The following is a 20,764-nucleotide window of genomic DNA, read 5'->3' as shown; positions in this document are numbered from 1 at the left end:
ATTCTTGATTTCGTGATAACTTCGAGTATGTTCATTTTTTATGAATAGCTAGACTAATTCAATTGGAATCGAGCTAATGAAAAGTTGTTTTTGATTTCATGATAACTTCAGGTTTTTTCGTTTCTTGGCGAATTGCTAGTCTAATTCGATTTCATGATAACTTCGGGTTCTTTCGTTTCTTGACGAATTACTAGTCTAATTCAATTGGAATCGAGCCAATTAAAAGTGGTTTTTGATTTCATGATAATTTCGAGTTCGTTCGTTTTTGGCGAAGTACTAGTCTAATTTGATTGGAATCGAGCCAATGAATAGTTGTTTTTCGTTTAATGATAAATTCGGGTTTGTTCATTTTTTGCGAATTCCTAGTCTAATTCGATTGGAATCGAGCCGATGAAAAGTGGTTTTGGATTTCACGCTAACTTCGAGTTTGTTCACTTTTGGCGAATTGCTAGTGCAATTCGATTGGAATCGAGCCAATGAAAAGTGATTTTTGATTTCGTGATAATTTTGGGTTTGTTCGTTTTTGGCGAATTGCTAGTCTAATTCGATTAGAATCTGGCCAATGAAAAGTGGTTTTTGATTTCGTGATAACTTCGGGTTTGTTCGTTTTTGGCTAATTCATAGTTTAATTTGATTGGAATCCAGCTAATGAAATGTGGTTTTTGATTTCACGATAACTTCTGGTTTTTTCATTTTTGGCGAATTGGTAGTCTAATTCGATTGGAATCAAGCCAATGAAGAGTGATTTTTGATTTCATGATAATTTTGGGTGTGTTCCTTTTTGGCGAATTGCTAGTCTAATTCGATTGGAATCGAGCCAATGAAACGTGGTTCTTGATTTCGTGATAACTTCGAGTATGTTCGTTTTTCAATGCTCGACCAGCGTGTGTGTGTGCATAATCAATTCAATCACATACCTTTTTCAATTTGGACCCATCCCGACCCTCAATGGTCATTTATTTCTCTCTTCTCTCGTGGGATGCACACCCTCAAACTTGATTTTATAACTATTTTCCCAAGGTGTAATGTATGGTTAAATTTATATACTATTACTCACCATCTCTAGTTTGGTTAGATTTTACTAATTGTAGCTCAACACATCAATAAATGAGGATTCTCCTTAATTTTGATTGACTCAACCTTCAAGAATCAACTAAGCTACTAATCCCATATCAAGGTCTAATTCTCTAAAATAAGTGTTTGGGACTCAATCCAAGGCATGTAGTGCGTCTTCTGTTTCATGCACCTGCTTTTTTCAAGTTTGCCGTGCGTATTCTGTTTCATGCACTAGCCTATCTCTTTTTATGTATATAATTGTCCTCATTGGGCTCTTTTAGGGTAGCTTCACAACATGGCAGCTTTTTCCCTTCTATGCAATGATTAGTGCAATGCCCCTCATTAAACACTTATTCTCGAAAATCGATCTTTAACTTAAAGTTTTCATCCAATTTTCATCCTATTAGTGTCAGACAATCCACACAAAATTTAGCACACATGGAATCCACATTTATCTCCAAGTTTTCCTGCAACAGCTTAACCTACCAAACAACCTATATTTGGTTTAAGGGGATAATAATGTTTAAAGATTATTTGGGTTTAGCATCTAAGTTCTCTTATTCAACCTATAAACATGGATCAACTTACTCATGTACAACGCTACAATCAACCCACGTGCAAAAATAATTTCTGTTTCACCCGAATAAGCAAAAATCTAACTCACACATATAACTTATCCATAATCCATGAACCAATACGTGTTCTTAATATTATACATCATCGTCGACAAGGCTATCTAACTCACACAAGCATGCAAAATAGGAATTTTTTCTTTTTTTTTTTTTTTCTTTTTAAACATTTTTTTGAACATTATTTTAATTCCTTTCCCCCAACCTAAATGAAACATTGTCCTCAATGTAAAGATTAAATGTGCAAAATATATGAAGGACAATAAGGAGCAAAATTTTGAACAAAGGGACGGGTTTTGAGTTTTACTTGGAAAGTCTGCATAAACTTGGCCTAAATGATCCTTCAATTTATCGTTGAATTCAAATTCAAGCGCATCATATGAAGATGTAGCGATAAATTGATCGTCAACAAGTTGTTCAATAAGATCTATTTCATGCAAATCATCTTCATCTCCATGTTGCTTGCAAATGTTAAAAATATTCATTTCCACGGTCATATTTCCAAAAGAGAGTTTCAAGATACCATTTCTACAATTTATCAACGCATTTGAAGTAGCAAGAAAGGGACGTCCTAGAATTACAGGTATTTGCGCATTTGAATTTAAAACAGGATGTGTGTCCAAAACTAGAAAATCAACAGGATAATAAAATTTATCAATTTGAACTAGAACATCCTCTACAACCCCTCTTGGAACTTTTACTGAACGATCAGCAAGTCGAAGTGTTGTTGTTGTTGGTTTAAGCTCTCCCAAACCAAGTTGCTCATACACAGAAAAAGGTAATAGGTTAACACTAGCACCAAGATCAAGCAAAGCACGCTCTATCCTATTATTCCAAATCACACAAGAAATTGTTGGACAACCGGGATCTTTGAATTTAGGTGGAGTGTTTTGTTGAACGATCGAGCTCACATTCTCTGTTAAAAATACTTTTTGTTGAACATTAAGTTTCCTTTTAACAGTGCACAAGTCTTTTAAACATTTTGCATATGAAGGAACTTGTTTGATTGCATCCAATAAAGGTATTTTAATTTTGACTTGTTTGAAAAGTTCAAAAATTTCAGAATTATGGTTAAGTTTTGAAATTGGTTGCAATCGTTGAGGAAATGGAGCTGGAATGGGACATTTTTCAACAATAGGTTCAGAAATGATCTTTTCCTCACTTTTGGAAACATCATTTTCTTGCTTTGAAGTACCACCAGATTTTAGTTCTTTTGAATGGATGGTTTTGTCAATAATTTTTCCACTACGAAGAGTCGTGATGGAGTTGGCATTTTGTTGTTGACTTTCAGAAGAACTAGAAGCATTTACTTTATATTCCTGAGAAGGATTTGGTTGAGGTTGAGCAGGAAATTTGCCTTTCTCTTGAGAATGCAAAGAAGAGGTCAATGAAGAAAGTGTGTTCTTAATTTCATTGATGGCTTGTGAAGTTTGATTATTAATATTTGCTTGTCCTTGCATAAAAGACTGCAATGTTTCCTCAAGAGTCTTTGATTGTGGTGGTGGAAAAGAAGGAAATTTTGAAAACCCTTGAGGTTGTGATAAATGAACACGATTATCATCTCTCCAACTAAAGTTGGGATGATTTCTCCATTGTTGATTAAATGTTTCTGAGCATGGAGAAGAAAAAGGCTTTTTGAAAGTGTTCATAGCATTGGCTTGATCATGTAAAACTTCTTTGAAAATTGGAATGTTAGGACAATCATGCGTAAGATGACCAAACGTTTCACAAATGCTACAAATTTCATCATTTTGCATGGGTTTAACTTCCTTTACTTTCCTTAATTCCATAGCTTCAACCTTTCTAGACAAACTAGCAATCCTAGCATTTAGATCATCATCTTGACTCAATTGATATTTTCCTCCACTAGAACTAGCAAGACTAGATCTAATTGAGTTTTCGATTGGTTTTATTGTTTGCCAAGATTGAGAATTTTCAGCTAGATGATCTAAAAATTCTAACGCTTCATCTGGATCTTTATCTAAAAATTCACCATTGCACATCGTTTCTACAAATTGTTTTGTTTCAGGAGTTAGACCCTCATAAAAGAAACTTATAGTACGCCATTTTTCAAAACCATGATGTGGGCATGTATTTAACAAATCTTTAAATCTTTCTAAACATTGAAAGTACGCTTCATTGGTTTTTTGAGAAAAATTTTGGATTTGTCTTTTCAAAGCATTAGTTTTATGTGTTGGAAAGAATTTCTTCAAAAACTCACTTTGCATTTCTTGCCATGTGCCAATCGACCTAGGTTTTAAAGAGTTAAGCCAAGTTTTTGCTTTATCTTTTAGAGAAAAAGGAAACAATTTCAACTTAACAATTTCGTTGGGACAAGTTTGATCGTTAAATGTTGCACATACTTCCTCAAATTCTTTAAGATGCAAATATGGACTTTCGGATTCTAAGCCATGAAAATTAGGAAGTAATGGAATCATACCCGACTTGAATCGAAAATTATTAGCATTAAGAGGGAAAATGAAACATGAAGGAGTAGAATTTCGAGGAGGTTGCAAGTAATCACGCATGGTTCGTACTTGTTGGTTTTCATTTTCATCGTGTATGCTTTCATTATCTGCCATGGTGGAAGATGTGAGTGAGTGTTGAGGTGAGTCAAATAAATTACTAAAGAGAGTTTCACAATTATCTTTAACTAAACGATGAGAACTCAATTCACGATACCAATATGACATAAAATAACAAAAAGTAGATGTAATGAATGAAAATTAGGTGGCACAGCCAACCATATAATAAGAACGAAAATTAGGTGGCACGGCCAACCATATAATAAAGAAACGGCAGATCGGGAGGCTCAGCCTTCCCTTTAAGGAAAGAAAATAAACAGAAAATAAAAACGAAGGAGGCTCGGCCTTCCTTTAAAGTAAAATAACTAAAGTAATGAGATTGAAAAAGGAACGAGTGTACCTGATTTGTGAAGATTAGGAAAGAGAAGAAAACCTCACAGAAAGTAGCAGAAAATAATCCTTGACACAAATCCCCGGCAACGGCGCCAAAAACTTGCTACAACTTTAAGGTTGCAAACCCAAGTGCAGGTTTTCGCAAGTAGTAAATCTCGGAAGTCCGAGGTCGAACCACAGGGAATTGGAAGGAAATAAACTATTCTATGAGTAATAAACGGTTGGTGGAAATACGATTGAGACGAACACTAGAGCGTCGGGGATTCACTTCGGATAAATGAGTAGAAATTGCCCTTGATCTTTAATTTAACTCATATGAAAATCAACTAAGGAGTGATCTCATATGGAAGATAAAACATTGATCACAAATATATTAAAAGATAGATCTTGATCATTGTTTGAGAGAATATGTCAAAATAAGTTGTTGGAATGTAGAGATTATCTAAGCATTTATTGTGCCAAAATTGTCAACAATAAATCAAAGTCTTTAACAAACCAAAACCATTTGTAGAACATATACTTCAACCAAGTAAGAAGATGAACATTGAAGAACAAAATGAAAGATCAAAGACAATACTAAACATTCATCAAAGTTTCACCCCTAGCTCTAGCTAAATGTTTAGAAATACATAGTGAAATGTTACAAAGAAAATGAAGGAAACTAGAATATTGTGGAGAGAATTCATGCTTCAAAATCGTGGCCAAGGTCCCCTTTTATAGGCAAAGGAACATCCAAAATTCAAGTAGGCAATGCAACTTGTTTCTGTCCAGCTTCAAGACAGCTGGAACATGCAACTTGATGCCAACTTTCAGATACATTTTGCAGCGAATTTGGACTTGTGATCAACATACAAATTATTACCACTTGAGTTAGCTTTCCATTGGTTCAAATATCAGGTTCATTGGATCTATATAACTCCAGATATGACAAAAAAAATAAGTGCTGCTTCACAGGTAAAGCTGTATCCGGCAGGTAACAAGCTGGACTTTGCACGATAATTTTGGCTGCATTTTGATACGAATTTGACTTCTTCCAAAACATGAAAGTTGTAGATACGTGCCTTATATTTCCAACCCAACTTGAATCACCTCGATCCAATATTTGTAGCTCAAGTTATGATTATTTTACCAACAGCTGCTTCTTGCTTGAGGCAGTCACTATTTTTGACTTTTCAACATTATTTTCCTCCACTTGCTCCACTTGTAATAAATTGAAAATACATGTGAAATACATCAAATAGATACTCTTTCAAATGTATAATACTCATGCCACCATGTATGTAAATACGTATTTCAATTAATTGTATTTTTAACCATGTATTTATGGAAATTGAATTTACGGCATGAGAATTGGAATTAGAGACTAACATTAGCGTTTTTAAACAAAGTGAATGTAAAATGCCTTGTAAATGATATATCTTTGAAACACTTTTAGACACTAATCATCTATCTTCCTGTGAGAATCCCTTTTTCAAATTATTTTCAAAATTGGGTATTGAGCACCTAGCCCAATGGGCTAATTTTCTCTAAATACTCGAAAGGATTGGGCCACATCAATTGTGGTGTGGATTTATTAGTATTCTTCAATCACGGGCTTATAGCCTATGAAGATAAACATGCCTCGATTTTTTTATCATTGCCTAGGGGTTATTTGGGTATCACTTACCAAAATACCCAACAACCTTTAACTTGATGCCGAATCAATCTGCAAGATAGATAAGATAATAAATAGCTCAAGGAAAGAGACTTACAATTTTGTACTAATGTTTGGAAGATCAAGGTAACTTCTAAACTTTACCAATGGGAGCAGCTTAGTTCTCATGTCTGTAGGATTATATTCTGAAAGGACTTTCTCAAATTTTACTAGTTCTTGAGAAATCATATCTCTAATGAAATGTAGTCTAACATCTATATATTAGTACGTTCATGAAAGATAGAATTTTTGCATAGGCGAATAGCAAATTAACTAGCAGAATAAAATGTTACATTGTCATTAAAAACACCAAGTTCATTTAATACACTTTTAAACCATAAAGATTCTTTAAAGGCTTCAGTAGTAGCAATATATTCTTATTCAATAGTAGATAATGCAACAACAAGTTGAAGTTGTGATTTTCAGCTAACACATGAATTACACAAAGTAAACATATAGGAATATGTAGATTTCCTATTGTCTCTATCATCAGCATAATTAACATTAGTAAAACCTTTCAATTTTATTCCTTCAGTACTAAACTTGTATATCAAGCTAGTATTGCATGTTCCTTTCAAATATCTAAACAGCTATTTTAAAGCTTTCCAATATTTGGGACCAGGGTTGGACATATACCTGCTAAGTGTCCTAACAACAAAAGCTAAGTCAAGTCTAGTACACACCATTAAATACATCACAGAACCAATGACATTTGTATATGGAATCCTTTTCATATATTTCTCTTCCTCTTCATTAGTAAGTTATTGTTTTTTAGATAATACAAAATGATTAGCTTAAGGAAATGTAATAGGCTTGCATTCATTCATGCCAAATTTTTTCAAAATTTTCATAATATATGGAGTCTGATGCAAAAATAAAAATGAATTCGACCTCTCTCTTTGAATTTTCATGCCTAAGATTCTTTTAGCATTACCTACATCTTTCATATCAAATTCATTACTTAAAGTAGTTTTTATATCATGTAACAACTTCAAGTTGGGACCAATTAAAAAATATATCATCCACGTATAGCAAAAAAAAACACATAGTTATTATTATTTGCACTACCTTGATAGTATAAGCAATGATCAAATTCACTCCTTTTAAAACCTATTGTTTGAATAAACAAATCAAAGCGTTTGTACCATTGTCTAGGAGATTATTTTAGATCATATAGAGAGCGTTTAAGAAAACACACATGATCAGATTTTTGTTTATTTTCAAAACCTTTAAGTTGATTCATAAAAAAACTTTTCATCAAATTCTCCATGCAAAAAAGCAGTTTTAACATCAAGCTTTTCAAGTTCGTAACTAAAAGGCGCAACTAATGCAAGCATAGCCTTGAATGTGAAAAACTTAACAACTGAAGAAAAGATTTCATTATAATCTACCCATTCCTTTTGCTTGTAACCTTTGGCCATAAGTCTAGTCTTAAACCTTAAAGTCTCTCCTTTGGTAATTCCCTCCTTAATTCTAAAAGCCCATTTACACCCAATAATAGACTTCTCTTTAGGTCTTGGGACTAATTTTCATGTTTGATTCTTATCGAGGGAAATTATCTCTTCTTTCATTGCTTTCACCCAATTCTGAGATTGTTCCCTCCTCAAAGCTTCTTCATATATATTTGGTTCCTTATCAACTAGTATGTTATAATTAGCATAAGCAAGTTCAAAATCAGACTCCAACCTTTGAGGCACCCTATATGTTTTTCTAACTCTGTCTCTAGCTAACGGGTAATCAGACAAAGGGTTTTCCTCTCTTTGATATTCGTCTATAACCCATCTCTCTCAATATTTTCACTCTGATTATCTTCTAATTCAAGATTTTGATGCTCCACCTCAATTGAGGTGGTGGGGGTTTGAACACTTAAAGGCCTTAAATCCACTTGAGATTTGCCACTAGTATTTTCTTGTTATTTTTCTCTCAAGGTGTCACTTTCTAATTTTAGACATGGCATTTCAGACTCATTAAATGTAAAATCACAACTTATGATGATTTTAACTCCAGTTTGACTTCTATCACAAAGCCTATACCCTTTAACTCCTTCAGGGTATCCTAAGAAAACACATTTCCTAACTCCAGATTCTAATTTTCCCTCATTTTGATGAGAGAAAGCAGTAAATCCAAAAGTTTTTAACACAGTATAATCAACACATTTACCATAGCATTTTTCATGTGAAGTATCACTATTTAATGTAGTAGAAGATGTCAAAGTAATCAGATAACACGCAGTCATAACAGCTTCACCCTTAAAATATTTAGAAATATCAAAACTCAACATCATACATCTAACTTTGTCAAGTAAAGTACGATTCATACGTTTAGCCATCCTATTCTGTTGAGGTGTACAAGGAATAGATTTATGTCTAGTAATTCCACATTTTTTACACATATCATCAAAATATTTATTACAAAATTGTAAGCCATTATCAGTTTTTAGATATTTTATCTTTTTGCCAATTTGAGTTTCAACTTGCAATTTTCATGTCTTGAAATTTTTAAAGGTTTCCGTTTTATCCTTTAATAGATAAACCCACACCCTATGAGAATAATCATCAATTATGGATGAAAAAATATCTATTACCACCCATTGTAGGATTAGTAGCAGACTCCCATAAATCAGTATGAATATATTCCAAAACTTTAGTAGTTTTGTGCATGCTAGATGAAAAGGATGACTTATGATGTTTACCAAAGACACGATGATCACAAAAAGATATATTAGACATACAGTCTTTTCCAAATACACCTTTATTATTTAGCATTTTAAGTCTTTTAATACTTATGTGAGCTAATCTATTGTGCCACTTGTGTGTCATCCGTGTTCCTCAAATTTATAGAGAAAGATGAATGTTTAATAATTTCAGCAGTAGTCACATATATACCGTTTCTTTTAATACTTTTACATGCGATAAGAACACCCTTAATCATTTTTAACATGTTGATTCCAATAATACCAGAAAAATCATCAGTTTCTAATGCTTCTACTGAAATAAGACTCCTAACCATTTCAGAAATATATTTGACTCCATGTAAGTTAAGCACATAACTAGTGTTAAATTTTAACGTGATATCACCAATTTCAGCAATTTTATATGCATGATTATTGCACAAAATAGCATGACCACTTTCAGATTCTTGCAAATTTTCAAACCAGCTTTATGTGATGAAACATGAAATGATGCGCCAGAATCAAAATCCATTCATGTAAATGTGATTTCATAGTCATATTTACTTCAATAGGTTCAGAGTTTAATAATAAAAAAACTTTACAGCATTCATCAAAAGAAATAATAACATTTGACTCATCGTGAACCTTTTCTTTTTGTTTGTTTTTCTCAACATAACAATCAATCTTTAATGAAATATCCAGTTTTATCACACCTATAGCATTTTCTACCTTTTAATTTACTTTTTGATCTAGATAGACTTCTACTTTTCTTTTTACTACCAGATGTGCATCCACTTTGGTTATCACGAGTCCTAGACTGAGACCTACCTCTCATCATATGAACCTCGCCACTTTTTCTCTCGACTCTCTCGGCTCGCATTTTCATATCTTTACTTCTTATCGAGTTTATGAAAATTTCAGATTTTAACGTATCTCTCCCGTATTTAATAGCATTTTTAACTTCTCTATAAGTGTCAATGATAGCATTTAACAAAATGATTGCCTTATATTCTTCAGTACTTTCTCACCACATTTAGTGATATCTTGCACAAGTTTATTGAATACATCCAAATTGTCATCCAAATCTTTTGAAGAATCAATTTTGAAGTTAAAAAAGCTTTCAAGTAGAAAAAGTTTGTTTGGAGTGGATTTAGACACATAAAGCTACTCCAATTTTTCCCAAAGTTCTTGAGTTAATTTTAATTTACCAACCTTTTTTTAATACTGCATCAGACAAATGTAAAATGATAGAAGTATATAACAATTCATCCAAATTCTCTTTTTCTTCATTAGTCAAGTTTGTAGGAAAAGAGTCATCAATAGCTTTAAAAACTTTTTGTTGAATAAGATTACTTTTCATTTTTTGTTGCCAAATTGAAAAATCTCCTTTATCATTAAATATAATCAACTCGAAGTAATGTGTCGACATTTTACCCAAAAAAAGCACAGAACACAAACTCAGATATGTAAAAGTCACACGTCACACAGATTACACAGAGTGACAAGATTCCTAGGTTTCACAATAATATGCTCTTCTAGAACCCCAGGATTTCATGAAAATCACGTTCTCAGATCAAGGGAAGAAACTAGAATAGGAGTCCAGGTATAAGTCTAAAATAATATAAGATTAATTAACACAACAACGTTCAACAAATAAATCTAAAGACGACAAAGAATGGAAAGTAATCCTAGCTTCTACCAACAAGCAACGACAACCCTCAATCCTAATGATCACCCCACATGATGATCTGCTAGCGCTATAATGTAAAGGTTTTAGCCAATTCACTAGAGCGGACCTATCTGAGTCCGTAAACTACGAGATATGCGAGTTTACTGCTTTAGGGCCGCAATTTTGGCCTGAAGTAATTCAGTAAATATATATAGTCGTTGTGACAGTCGACCCACCAAGGGCAAAATCGTTCAAATTTTGCTGCAGTACCTAAAACGAGAAACTAATGACACGCGAATGTTAGAAATGTCAAAATAAATATTCTGTTCGAAGAAACCGTCGTCGAAATCCTCCACACGTGCCCACGTGCATAGTCGTTGGAGTCCCATGCTTTGACCACCCAGATGCGCCTTGATCTGCTGAACACGTCGGTGGTCTTGGTTTGTCCAAAAGGTAAGTAGTTTCACCGTAAAACTGGCGAACAGACTCAATAGAAATTGAAAAAATTAGACAGCTTCGTTGCTGCGTGTTTTGAACTGTTTGTGATTGCCAAAATCTTAGATTTCGTCTACCCATCGCTCTGATACTAATTGTTAATGCTAAGTCCACCTAATATTGAACAAATCAAATGTGTTATGGAATTTTCAAGAAAAATAGAAAGGAAATCAAAACTGAAAATGAAGAATTAAAGAACAATGGTTCCCCTTTTAATTTGGCTTAGAAAAATCAATCCAACACCACAAAGGTATCACCAAATTGGAGACTTGCAATCACAAATACAAAGGTACACATAAAGGCAAAAACTAGAAAGCAGAAATTGGAAGGCAGAATGCACAAAGCAGGAGGCCAGATTCTGGTCACAAAGGCACGAGACAATTTTGGTCTCAATGGCACGAACCATTCTTTTTTTGGTGTGTATAAAGTGAGGACAAGAGACTCCAATTTATAGGCAAAGGGACAAACAAATTTCACAGATTTTTGGCAAGGTAGAGTTCAAGAAAACTGAAACTTTTATCAACAATACAGATAGTGCAACTATATTTATCTTCATGTGAGAAAAAGAGATAGGAATCCCTTTTTCAAATTATCTCCAAAATCGAGTATTGAACACCTAGCCCAATGGGCTGATTTCCTCTAAATACCCGACAGGATTGGGGTACATCAATTGTGGTGTGGATTTATTAATATTATTCAATCACAGGCTTATAGCCTATGAAGATAAGCGAGCCTCGATTTTTCATCATTGCCTAGAGGTTATTTGGGCATCACTTACCAAAATGCCCAACAACGTCCCATGACATTAAATAATGAATATGTTATTTTTTGTAAACCTTAAATGATAGTTAAATGAAACCCTAAGCTCTTTTACATTTGATTCTCTCTAGAGATATGATGAAGCAAGTTCCGCCATCACATTACAACAAATTTATATACAGTTTTGCTTACATTGAACTTATTCGTTGCTTTAGTTGTAGATAATGTTGAATACTAACAACTTTATTGTTATAAGGTTTGTTTTTAACCACCACAAAGATAGCAATTTATTAATACTCAAAATGTAAAGTACAACTTAAAAGGGCAGCAACACCTGACCTCCATAAATCAAAATGATAAAATAGTAATCTAGGTTGAACCCCAACCTTGAGGGCCCCCACCGCCCGCCCCTAGAGTTTTGTAAGGAAGGTAAATCGAGGGATGTATCCCAACAGGCCAGAAAATAAGAGCTGTCTATAGACTATACCATAGTAATCTAATTTTCATAACTAGTTGCTAAAGTAGAAATTATCACTATAGCTCAAAGGCCAGGGTGTCACATGATAAGTGTATTTGCACAATTATCTAGGCCGATAAATAAGATTAATTGTTGTGAATTTTGATGAATTATGATTTAATTATGTATATATTTCATTGGTTAGGTAAACCTTGATGCAAATTGAGAAATTAGATAAATTGAGCGAAAAGGACAAAAATGGAGAAAATTCGAAGTTCAGAGATCAAAGCGCAAATATTTAACCACAAAACAATGATTTAAGATTACATAGGATCAATGGAAGCAATTAGAAATCAAATGAATGAAAAATTGAAACATAATCGATTTTTAACTGCACAAGTTATGCTTCGAGTTTTCGGCCTCAATTGATACTCTTTTTTAGCATAGAAAATGTTCAAATTGAAAAATTCATACCTCTAGAGTAATTGTAGTCTCTTCAGCTAGCGTTTGAACGCACTTTGAACTATCTCAATCAGATATCAAGAGAGAAAGTTATAATAAAAATATTGACAATTGCTCAGAGATGACATCGCTTGAACGCTCGCACAAGGGTTTGTACTTTGTGCAAGCCCTCATTTTTATTTTTATTTTTCACCCGAGGTCAATTGCTTTGGCAGTGCACATATTGTGAAAAAAGGTGGCATACCCTTACAGATCAAATTTTATATGACGGGATAGTTTTCCTTTTCTAATTAAAACTCCTTTGGAACCCAAATTGAACACAGTTTTTACCGCATTTTTCAACTCTCGTAAATACAAAATTTGGGGAAGAAATTGAGCGCTGTACCTTGACTCTCAATACACATGCATATCATCATATTCATCAAGAATAAGAGATCAATTCACATATTTTGGAAGAGAAAATCAAAAGCTAATAAGAATTGAAGGCTAATTACATCACAAATTGAAGATAAATATCTTTTGCATTATTTTATGATTCGGGGATGACTTTTTTCATTATGCTTTTTGTAATTTATACGAAATCTTGTCAAGCTAGATCCCTTTTTATATTGGATGAGATAAATTTATTTTAATTTAAGACTAGTAGTTTAGTTAATTTTTGCATTTCTTGATTAATTTTGCATTTTCATTGCATTATTTAATTGTGTAGCTAATAATTAGATAACTACTTGCTTATTGTTGTACTAGAAGGATCACGATAAATTTCAAACATGATAAGGTTAACACACGACAATAGATGTTAGGACTAAAAATATCGTGTATGCAATCATATAGATAATTGTCTAATTTAGTGCTACTCATTTGCATTCGGACTAGAAATAAGATTATGCGTGATTAGAATAGATTTAATTTATCTTTAAAAAAAATTATATACCATAGCTTTATGGGTTGTCAAGAGTACTTGAATAAAACTAAATTATATAATTGAGTATTGAAATAGATAACAATAGGTCAATTTGAAATTCAATACAATCATTGATACAAATCCAAGTTTTACATTAGAGTAATTTTAGCACAATTCTAAATCAAATCTCCTTCGTGTTAGATACCTTGAATTTAATACAAGACTAGTAAACTTAAATTGAAATTTATTCTATGTGGGACTATAGTATATCTCATCAAATTTATTACTTGTCAACGATTTCGTATGTTTGCGAAAATTGTTTGATCATCCCATATTACAATAAAAATATAAGAAGCATTAAAAGACTTCATGTGAAAATTACATGTAAAAAATAGTTTCCTATAGAACTGCTTTGGAGTAACCATGGCGTGTCATAGACTGTCCTTTCTTCTCGCGCCAATTCTAATATCATACTTTGGAAAATAATTAGATTAAAATGATAAAATTGATCGAGAAACTATAAATAATAATTTCCTTAAGACTACAATTTTGTTATCGTATTCTGCAAAGCGTACAGCGCTGCATAAACGTAATTAATTAATTTAACACGAATAAGATCATCAAAACTAGGAATTAGAAAGTGTAGAAATGTAAGTACGTGAAAGAAAAGTAAGCATGGATGACCTTTCATGCTCAGGTTTGACTATGGACCATCGTTCAGGGTTAACAGCGTCACTCATTTCTGTGTAAGCAAACACTACTTTAGCTGCTGGCATCCAAGATCTGCCCAAATAGGCAATGCCGCCCGTGCCAGAATCCTTGTAATGCACAAAAAGAGTAGCCCGTGTCCTCCGAGTCAGTTGTCCTTGCCTGTGCAGTGATCGTCGCCAGTTGATCCCTGGGAATCACGTGCAACTCCGTATTCTGCATGCATATTTGTATTTATTAAGAAAATACACAACAATGGTGAAGGCAAGACTTAAATAAGTACATGTGTTATTTCTTACCAAAGTTTTTAGACGAGATGGTTAATATACTGACCAAATAAAGGAATTTGCCACTACCAAAGATGAAATCAATAGTGCTTTCAATATAGAATTATTTCCCTTGTCATCACAAAGGATATCTTGAAATCCATGGAGTTTGACATTATAGAAAGATGCCTTGTTTCCACCTATTCTCAATGCTGCTGCCTGAGCTCCCACCCTTTTCCAATCAGGTGCAGAATTCTAATTATTTAATACAATCAAGAAAATTAATTTGGAAATTAATCACATATAAATGTACTTATATTTCTAATGAAAAATATAAAATTAGTACCACAATTTTCAGGTTAACAGCACTGAAGTAATCTGATTCCACAATAACGGTTGCACTATTCGCAGTTCCATATCAGCTGTTCCACCAAACACAGGAACTGACATATTAGTATAATCTTCCCCATAGAAGGTGATAAATGGTTTATACATTCCAATCTTGACTTTCTCACTATAATTTCCAGGCCCAAGCGATAAAATAACACGTTTAGTATTTCCATCAGCAATGGTATTTATGGCATCACTGATAGTTTTAGCCCCTATTTATTTCCAATTATTTGAAGAATAATGCATTTTTTGATCGTTTGTTGTCAGCATGTGGGAACCAATGTGAGATAAAAAGTCAAAAACCACTGCTAATAGTGGAGCAACAGTCCGAGAATAAATTCAAATTGGGTAGAGAAATTGGAAACAAACAGGGGCTTAAAATTGCCACTTCTTTCAATTTAATCACCTTGGGTTCACCCTCTGTGGTGACTAGGGCTGGTGTTACAGCATTCCAATTAGTCAAAAATCAAAAGTTGACTTGTTAAAGTCAAATATGGATTAAAATGAAATAAATTATTTTATTGAACTTATTTTATAATGAAAAATATTTTCAGGGTTTAAGATGGCTAAAAATTAAAGTTGGAATTTATTTTTTTTAATTTTGAAAGTTAAGGCTTTAATACTTTATTATATAGAATTTAAAAAGACTAAATGTTATATTATATGGAAGATGAGGGACTCCCTTTGCAAATACCGAGTTAGTGGCTATTTTTAGCTATTTTTCATTCTTATACACAGACATGCACAGAAGGCAGAAAAATGGGTTAGAGAAGAGAAGAAAACCGAGAAAAAGGGCAAGAAAAGAGAAAAAGAAGAAAGAAAAGAAAAAGAAAGAAAGAAGGAAGGAAGTAAGTGTTGATTTCTGCATGGTAGGTTTCAATTACTTCATTTCTTTAAGAGATTAAGAAGTAAAAGTTTTATTACCTGCACAACACACACCAAAACGTTGCAAAAGTTCTTTTGCAGCGTTTTTTGGCTAGTGCAAAAACCTTTTTTTTGGTGTAGTGTGTTAAATTTCTAGGTGTTTAACTTGTGGTATAAATTTTCAGATTTGTGAGATATGAGTACAAATTGGAGCTCAAGTTTCTTGATTTTTTAATTTCCAATTTCATTAAGGTAAGAAATATTATTTTTGGCAAACCCTAGATTTTAATTAGGATTCTTGATTAAGTATTGTTAGTGGAAATGACTATGATGATGGAATATTCAAACGAAAACATGGGTTTATAGAGCAAAATGAAAGTTAGGTTGGTTGAGTTGTTTGTGTTACTTTTCACTAGATTGAATGATGATTATTTTTATGCTTAAGTTGAAAGTTATTTTGATGAATTAGTTATTATTAAAGGGACTACAAAGTGGAATAGCTCCAGTTGATTAAAGAAAAATTTGAAAAAATTATTCAAATATTGAGAAATTTAGTTTAAATATTATATCATTAGAGATAAAATGTTTCTTGATTTGATAGTGGTTAAATTGATTATCTTATATCTTATTTCAAGTGGTGATGAGGAAATTGGAAGAGCCTACCGATCATATATTTGATAGTGGTTAAATTGATTATCTTATATCTTATGTAAGTGGAAAAGTTTTTTTTTTTAAAGAAATAAGTATTTATTAAATTTATGTTAGATCGAAAAGTTAATTATTTCGCAAAGTTAGTTTGACAGCATAATTTTTGGAATAAAGTGGATTTTATGATTAGTTATTTTTTAAAGTTAAATTTAGCTCAATTAAATAATTTCATTAGCATATTATAGTTATATTAAATATTTCAGCATATCTAAAGTTATTTTAAAAACCACCAAAAAATACTTGAGTGATTTTATCCTAGTTTGCAGTTGTGCGAATGTGTTTTCATAGTATATGACCCCATATGATTTATTTTACCTGCTCTGCACTAATGTGAATATGTTTTCACAATGTATGATCAGTTATGATAATTTTATTCGTTCTGCACTATTGTGAATATGTTTTCATAGTGTATGACTAGATTATAACATTTGGGTAGCTCTGCGCACGTATGACCAAGATTAAAAATTTTAGAATTTCAGAACTGAATAATCTTGCCGTATACATCAAGATTAATCAATACATGAGTATGGTCATTCTGGGTACCTTTTTGGTGTGATTTTCAATAATATATACATAGCTTATCAAATTTCTGATTATAAAATTTAGTTTATTCCAATTAAAGAATAAAGATTCTAACCTATAGTACTATAGAAGAATATTTTCATTGTATACCAGTTTTCAAAATGTTGGCATAAATAGAAAATATATACTTATTTGCAAAATATCCACTCACTGAGTTACAAACTTGTATATTTTGTCACCCTTTTTTATTAGATAATAGCTTAGTTGAGCAGCATTGGAGCCTGTTGATTTAGAAAGTTGAGCCACATAGTCTTTTTTGTATGATTCATATTATTAGTTTACACAGTTCATATTTTTGCGATAGACGCATCTTTTGTCAAGAAATGTGTCCATATCATGGGCTTATTGCATATTTTTTTATATGGTGCATTTGGAATCGTCTGGTTTGTTAAGAAGTGTAAATTTCATTTCTGCACACTTTATTTTGAATAGTTTTTATTTGAAGGGGCTTGTGTACCTTATTTTAAATTATATGTGCAGATTTGAAAAAATTGATTTTTGTTCAGGTGGTTTTAGTCCATTGTTATTCTTTTCTATCACAAGTGTACGATATCGAACAAGTAGTATAACGGACCTTTGAGTACGGATTATCATTCCCAGAAGGACTATATTTTAGCACTTAATCTAATATTTCTAATTGGTATTCTATAAAAGCAAATAAAATTTTGTATGTTATGATTTTTAATCTAAATACGTGAAAATATGTGGATGCATACAAAGATTGATTTAGGAATTAAATAATGAACAAATATTATGGTAGACTAATTTCACCTATTGATCATATTGACATCTTAAATCAAGATTAATATCTAATGCAGTGTTTGGTCGAATTCTTCTATTGTATTCAATTTACCCTTCTCGAGTTCTCATTAAGCTTATTTAACTAATTCAATTACGTATCTCTATGCGAACCAGTTTTAATTAAACGAAATCTTGGTTCAAGGAATTCATTTATCATCACAATGATCAGTATAGGTATTTCTACACATTATTCCAATTTACCAAATTTTACTATATGGTTTAAATCCTAAACTAACCTCTCGATTCGTAAAGGGTTCACAAAAATCATCAAATTAGTGATCAAGTAATTCAATATATTAAACTTATAGTAAAATCAACACATAAGAGGTTACATTATTTGTCTGAAAAAGAATTTTACCTACTCATAATAATAAAGGAAAAACAAGATATTGTCATTGAATACATCACTGAATTTGTATTATAGATGGAGAAGAAAAAATCAATCTTTTACCAAAATCTTCTTCCTCTTCCAATCAATGCTTCAAATAGTGAATTGCTTGATATTTTCCTTCCTTAAATTGCTTCTTTAATTCTCAAATTGTGTTCATTGCCTCCAAATGTATGTAATCCCCATCAAAAGTGTAGAAACTTGTATTTATAGTTGCATCCTCATTTGTGTCGAAAGTAAGGTTTTTATGAATTTCAAATTGGGCCGAAATGCGCACTAGACCTACCCAAGCGGCGCCTCGACGCCATGTAGTGGCGCTGCAGTGTAACAGCACCATCTTTCGGAGGGAAAATCTGCTCTGCACTTTTAGTATTTTTATCATAACGTTCCCTCCTAATATCTGATTGAGGCAATTCAAGAAGCCTTAGCTAGCTAACTCAAAGAAGAGGTGAAAGAATGGATTTTATTCTTGAGCTGAAAATCTGAAGCGTCTTGGTATGGTTGAAAATTGATTTGTGAAAATATTTTAATCATATTTCATTCATTTTGACTTCTAATTGTATTCAATTGACCCTTAGCATTCTCAATTATTCATCATGAATTCGACACAACTTTTGAATATTTACACTTTAATCCCCAGACTTTGGATCTTTCCCCTTTTTGCTAATTTTCGCTTATTTCTTTCAATTCCACTTCTATTCATCGAGTTTTACATAATAAACCAAATATACAATAAATGAGGTTATAAATTGTGGAAAAGAATTATTAAATATTTATATTTTTAGGTCCACATAAATGTATAAAATGAACTTATCATATATATTTCAGAGGAAACTCCATCAAAATTCTTTTAAAAATTCGTCACTATCGAGGTAGTTCAAGATTGTCTTGGTGATGGGTTCAGTACTAAGGTGGTATCTACCACCGGTCAATTACAGTGATTCAGGACAAGTCGTGTCAGCTGGGTCCAAGACGGCTTTTCGTGCAGTCAGTGGTTGAACAATGCCGCCAAACCAACTATTAAGTTGAGGACTGTCCGCTGGAATAGGTGCTGTATATATATCATCAGGAAGAACAATGGGGATGCATAGAAGAATGCACAATAGAACTGCCTCCACGGCAATACAAGACAATTTTTCCAACCAATTTGGGTTATTTTAATTTTTATCTAATATTATTGAGGTATATACATATTTATATACAAATCTTTGTTACTAGGCAAATTGCAAACCAGAGACTGGAGGGCTACTAGCATGGGATGGAGAGGAATTACCGTTGAAAATTATTGTTGTGAAGTTTTTGGCCATCGGCAATTAATCGTCAAGTGGTTAACTTATTGCTAATATCTAAGAAAAGGAGAAATAAGTGAGAATATGGATTTGCGTCAATGTAGGATTTCAATGTCAGGTAAATAAAAGAAAACAGACTTCTCCTAGGTTTCACGTTGCAGGATACGTACGCACATTGATTTAAATTTTTTAAAATTCTACATCTATAATGTTTCCTTAAATTTTTCATTTACTTTTTAACTAAAATCAGTCATTTGTTAATTTTGTTGTTGAAATCTTTTAAATAAATAAGAGCAAATATTTATGATATATTAAAATAACTTTGAATTAAACTACAAATCACTATTGTCAACTAAAGAAAAAATATTGACACGACACATGTCAAACATGAACGTACTACCCTAATTAGAATGTCTATGTCTCATGGCTAAGGAATCTACATTACATACAATCAAAAAGGAAAAACAAACAATTCTCAAATACTCCACTTAGTCATTCTTGCTAGTGATGGTTTCGTGAGACTTCGAAAAACGTTGTTGTTGAAATTGCAATTTGCACAGCTCATGTTTACTTGGCATTCTAATAACTGCACGCCATAAATTAGTATTAAGTTATTAACTATTTATATCATTAATTAATTTTCTTTTGATTAATTCAAAAAATTTTGCGAATTTTCTTTTCGATCAACCTGCCGAATTTCAGCCCATTCCGACACCGTCGCTAAAAATGACGAAATTGCCCACGGCGCGATTTATCTTTCCGATCAACCTGCCAAATTTCAGCCCATTCCGACACCGTCGCGAAAAATGACGAAATTGCACCCGGTGCGATTTTTGTCAGCAGCGAATAAGCTTACAATTGTTCACAATTCAACCTTAAATTGTCAAAAATTGTATGTTTGACAGCTGATGTGACAACAACTCATATTCATGATGAGTACGAGATTATTTTTGTTTTTTACCAAATTTCAGTCCATTCCGACACCGTCGCGAAAAATGACGAAATTGCCCCCTGTGCGATTTTTCTTTCCGATCAACCTGCCAAATTTCAGCCCA

At 32.5% G+C, this 20,764-nt stretch overlaps 1 protein-coding gene and 1 pseudogene across 1 annotated transcript; both read right to left on the bottom strand.

Annotated features, from left to right (window-relative positions):
* Positions 1–1,992: 1,992 nt before the first annotated feature.
* On the bottom strand, positions 1,993–4,267 carry LOC111379951 (the record flags this gene model as incomplete). Its single annotated transcript, XM_023003389.1, has 2 exons — positions 2,778–4,267; positions 1,993–2,636 (listed from the first exon to the last, which is right to left on the bottom strand). Coding segments are annotated over exons 1-2 (2,134 nt in total), but the record flags the coding sequence as incomplete, so codon positions are not given.
* Positions 4,268–9,092: 4,825 nt separating this feature from the next.
* On the bottom strand, positions 9,093–19,727 carry LOC111379950 (annotated as a pseudogene).
* Between the last annotated feature and the right edge of the window lie 1,037 nt (positions 19,728–20,764).

Source organism: Olea europaea, unplaced genomic scaffold (assembly GCF_002742605.1).
Source record: "Olea europaea var. sylvestris unplaced genomic scaffold, O_europaea_v1 scaffold2069, whole genome shotgun sequence".
In the NCBI taxonomy this organism is placed as follows: domain Eukaryota; kingdom Viridiplantae; phylum Streptophyta; class Magnoliopsida; order Lamiales; family Oleaceae; genus Olea; species Olea europaea.
Note: the sequence above shows the minus strand (reverse complement) of the source record. Positions and strands in the feature narration are given on the sequence as shown.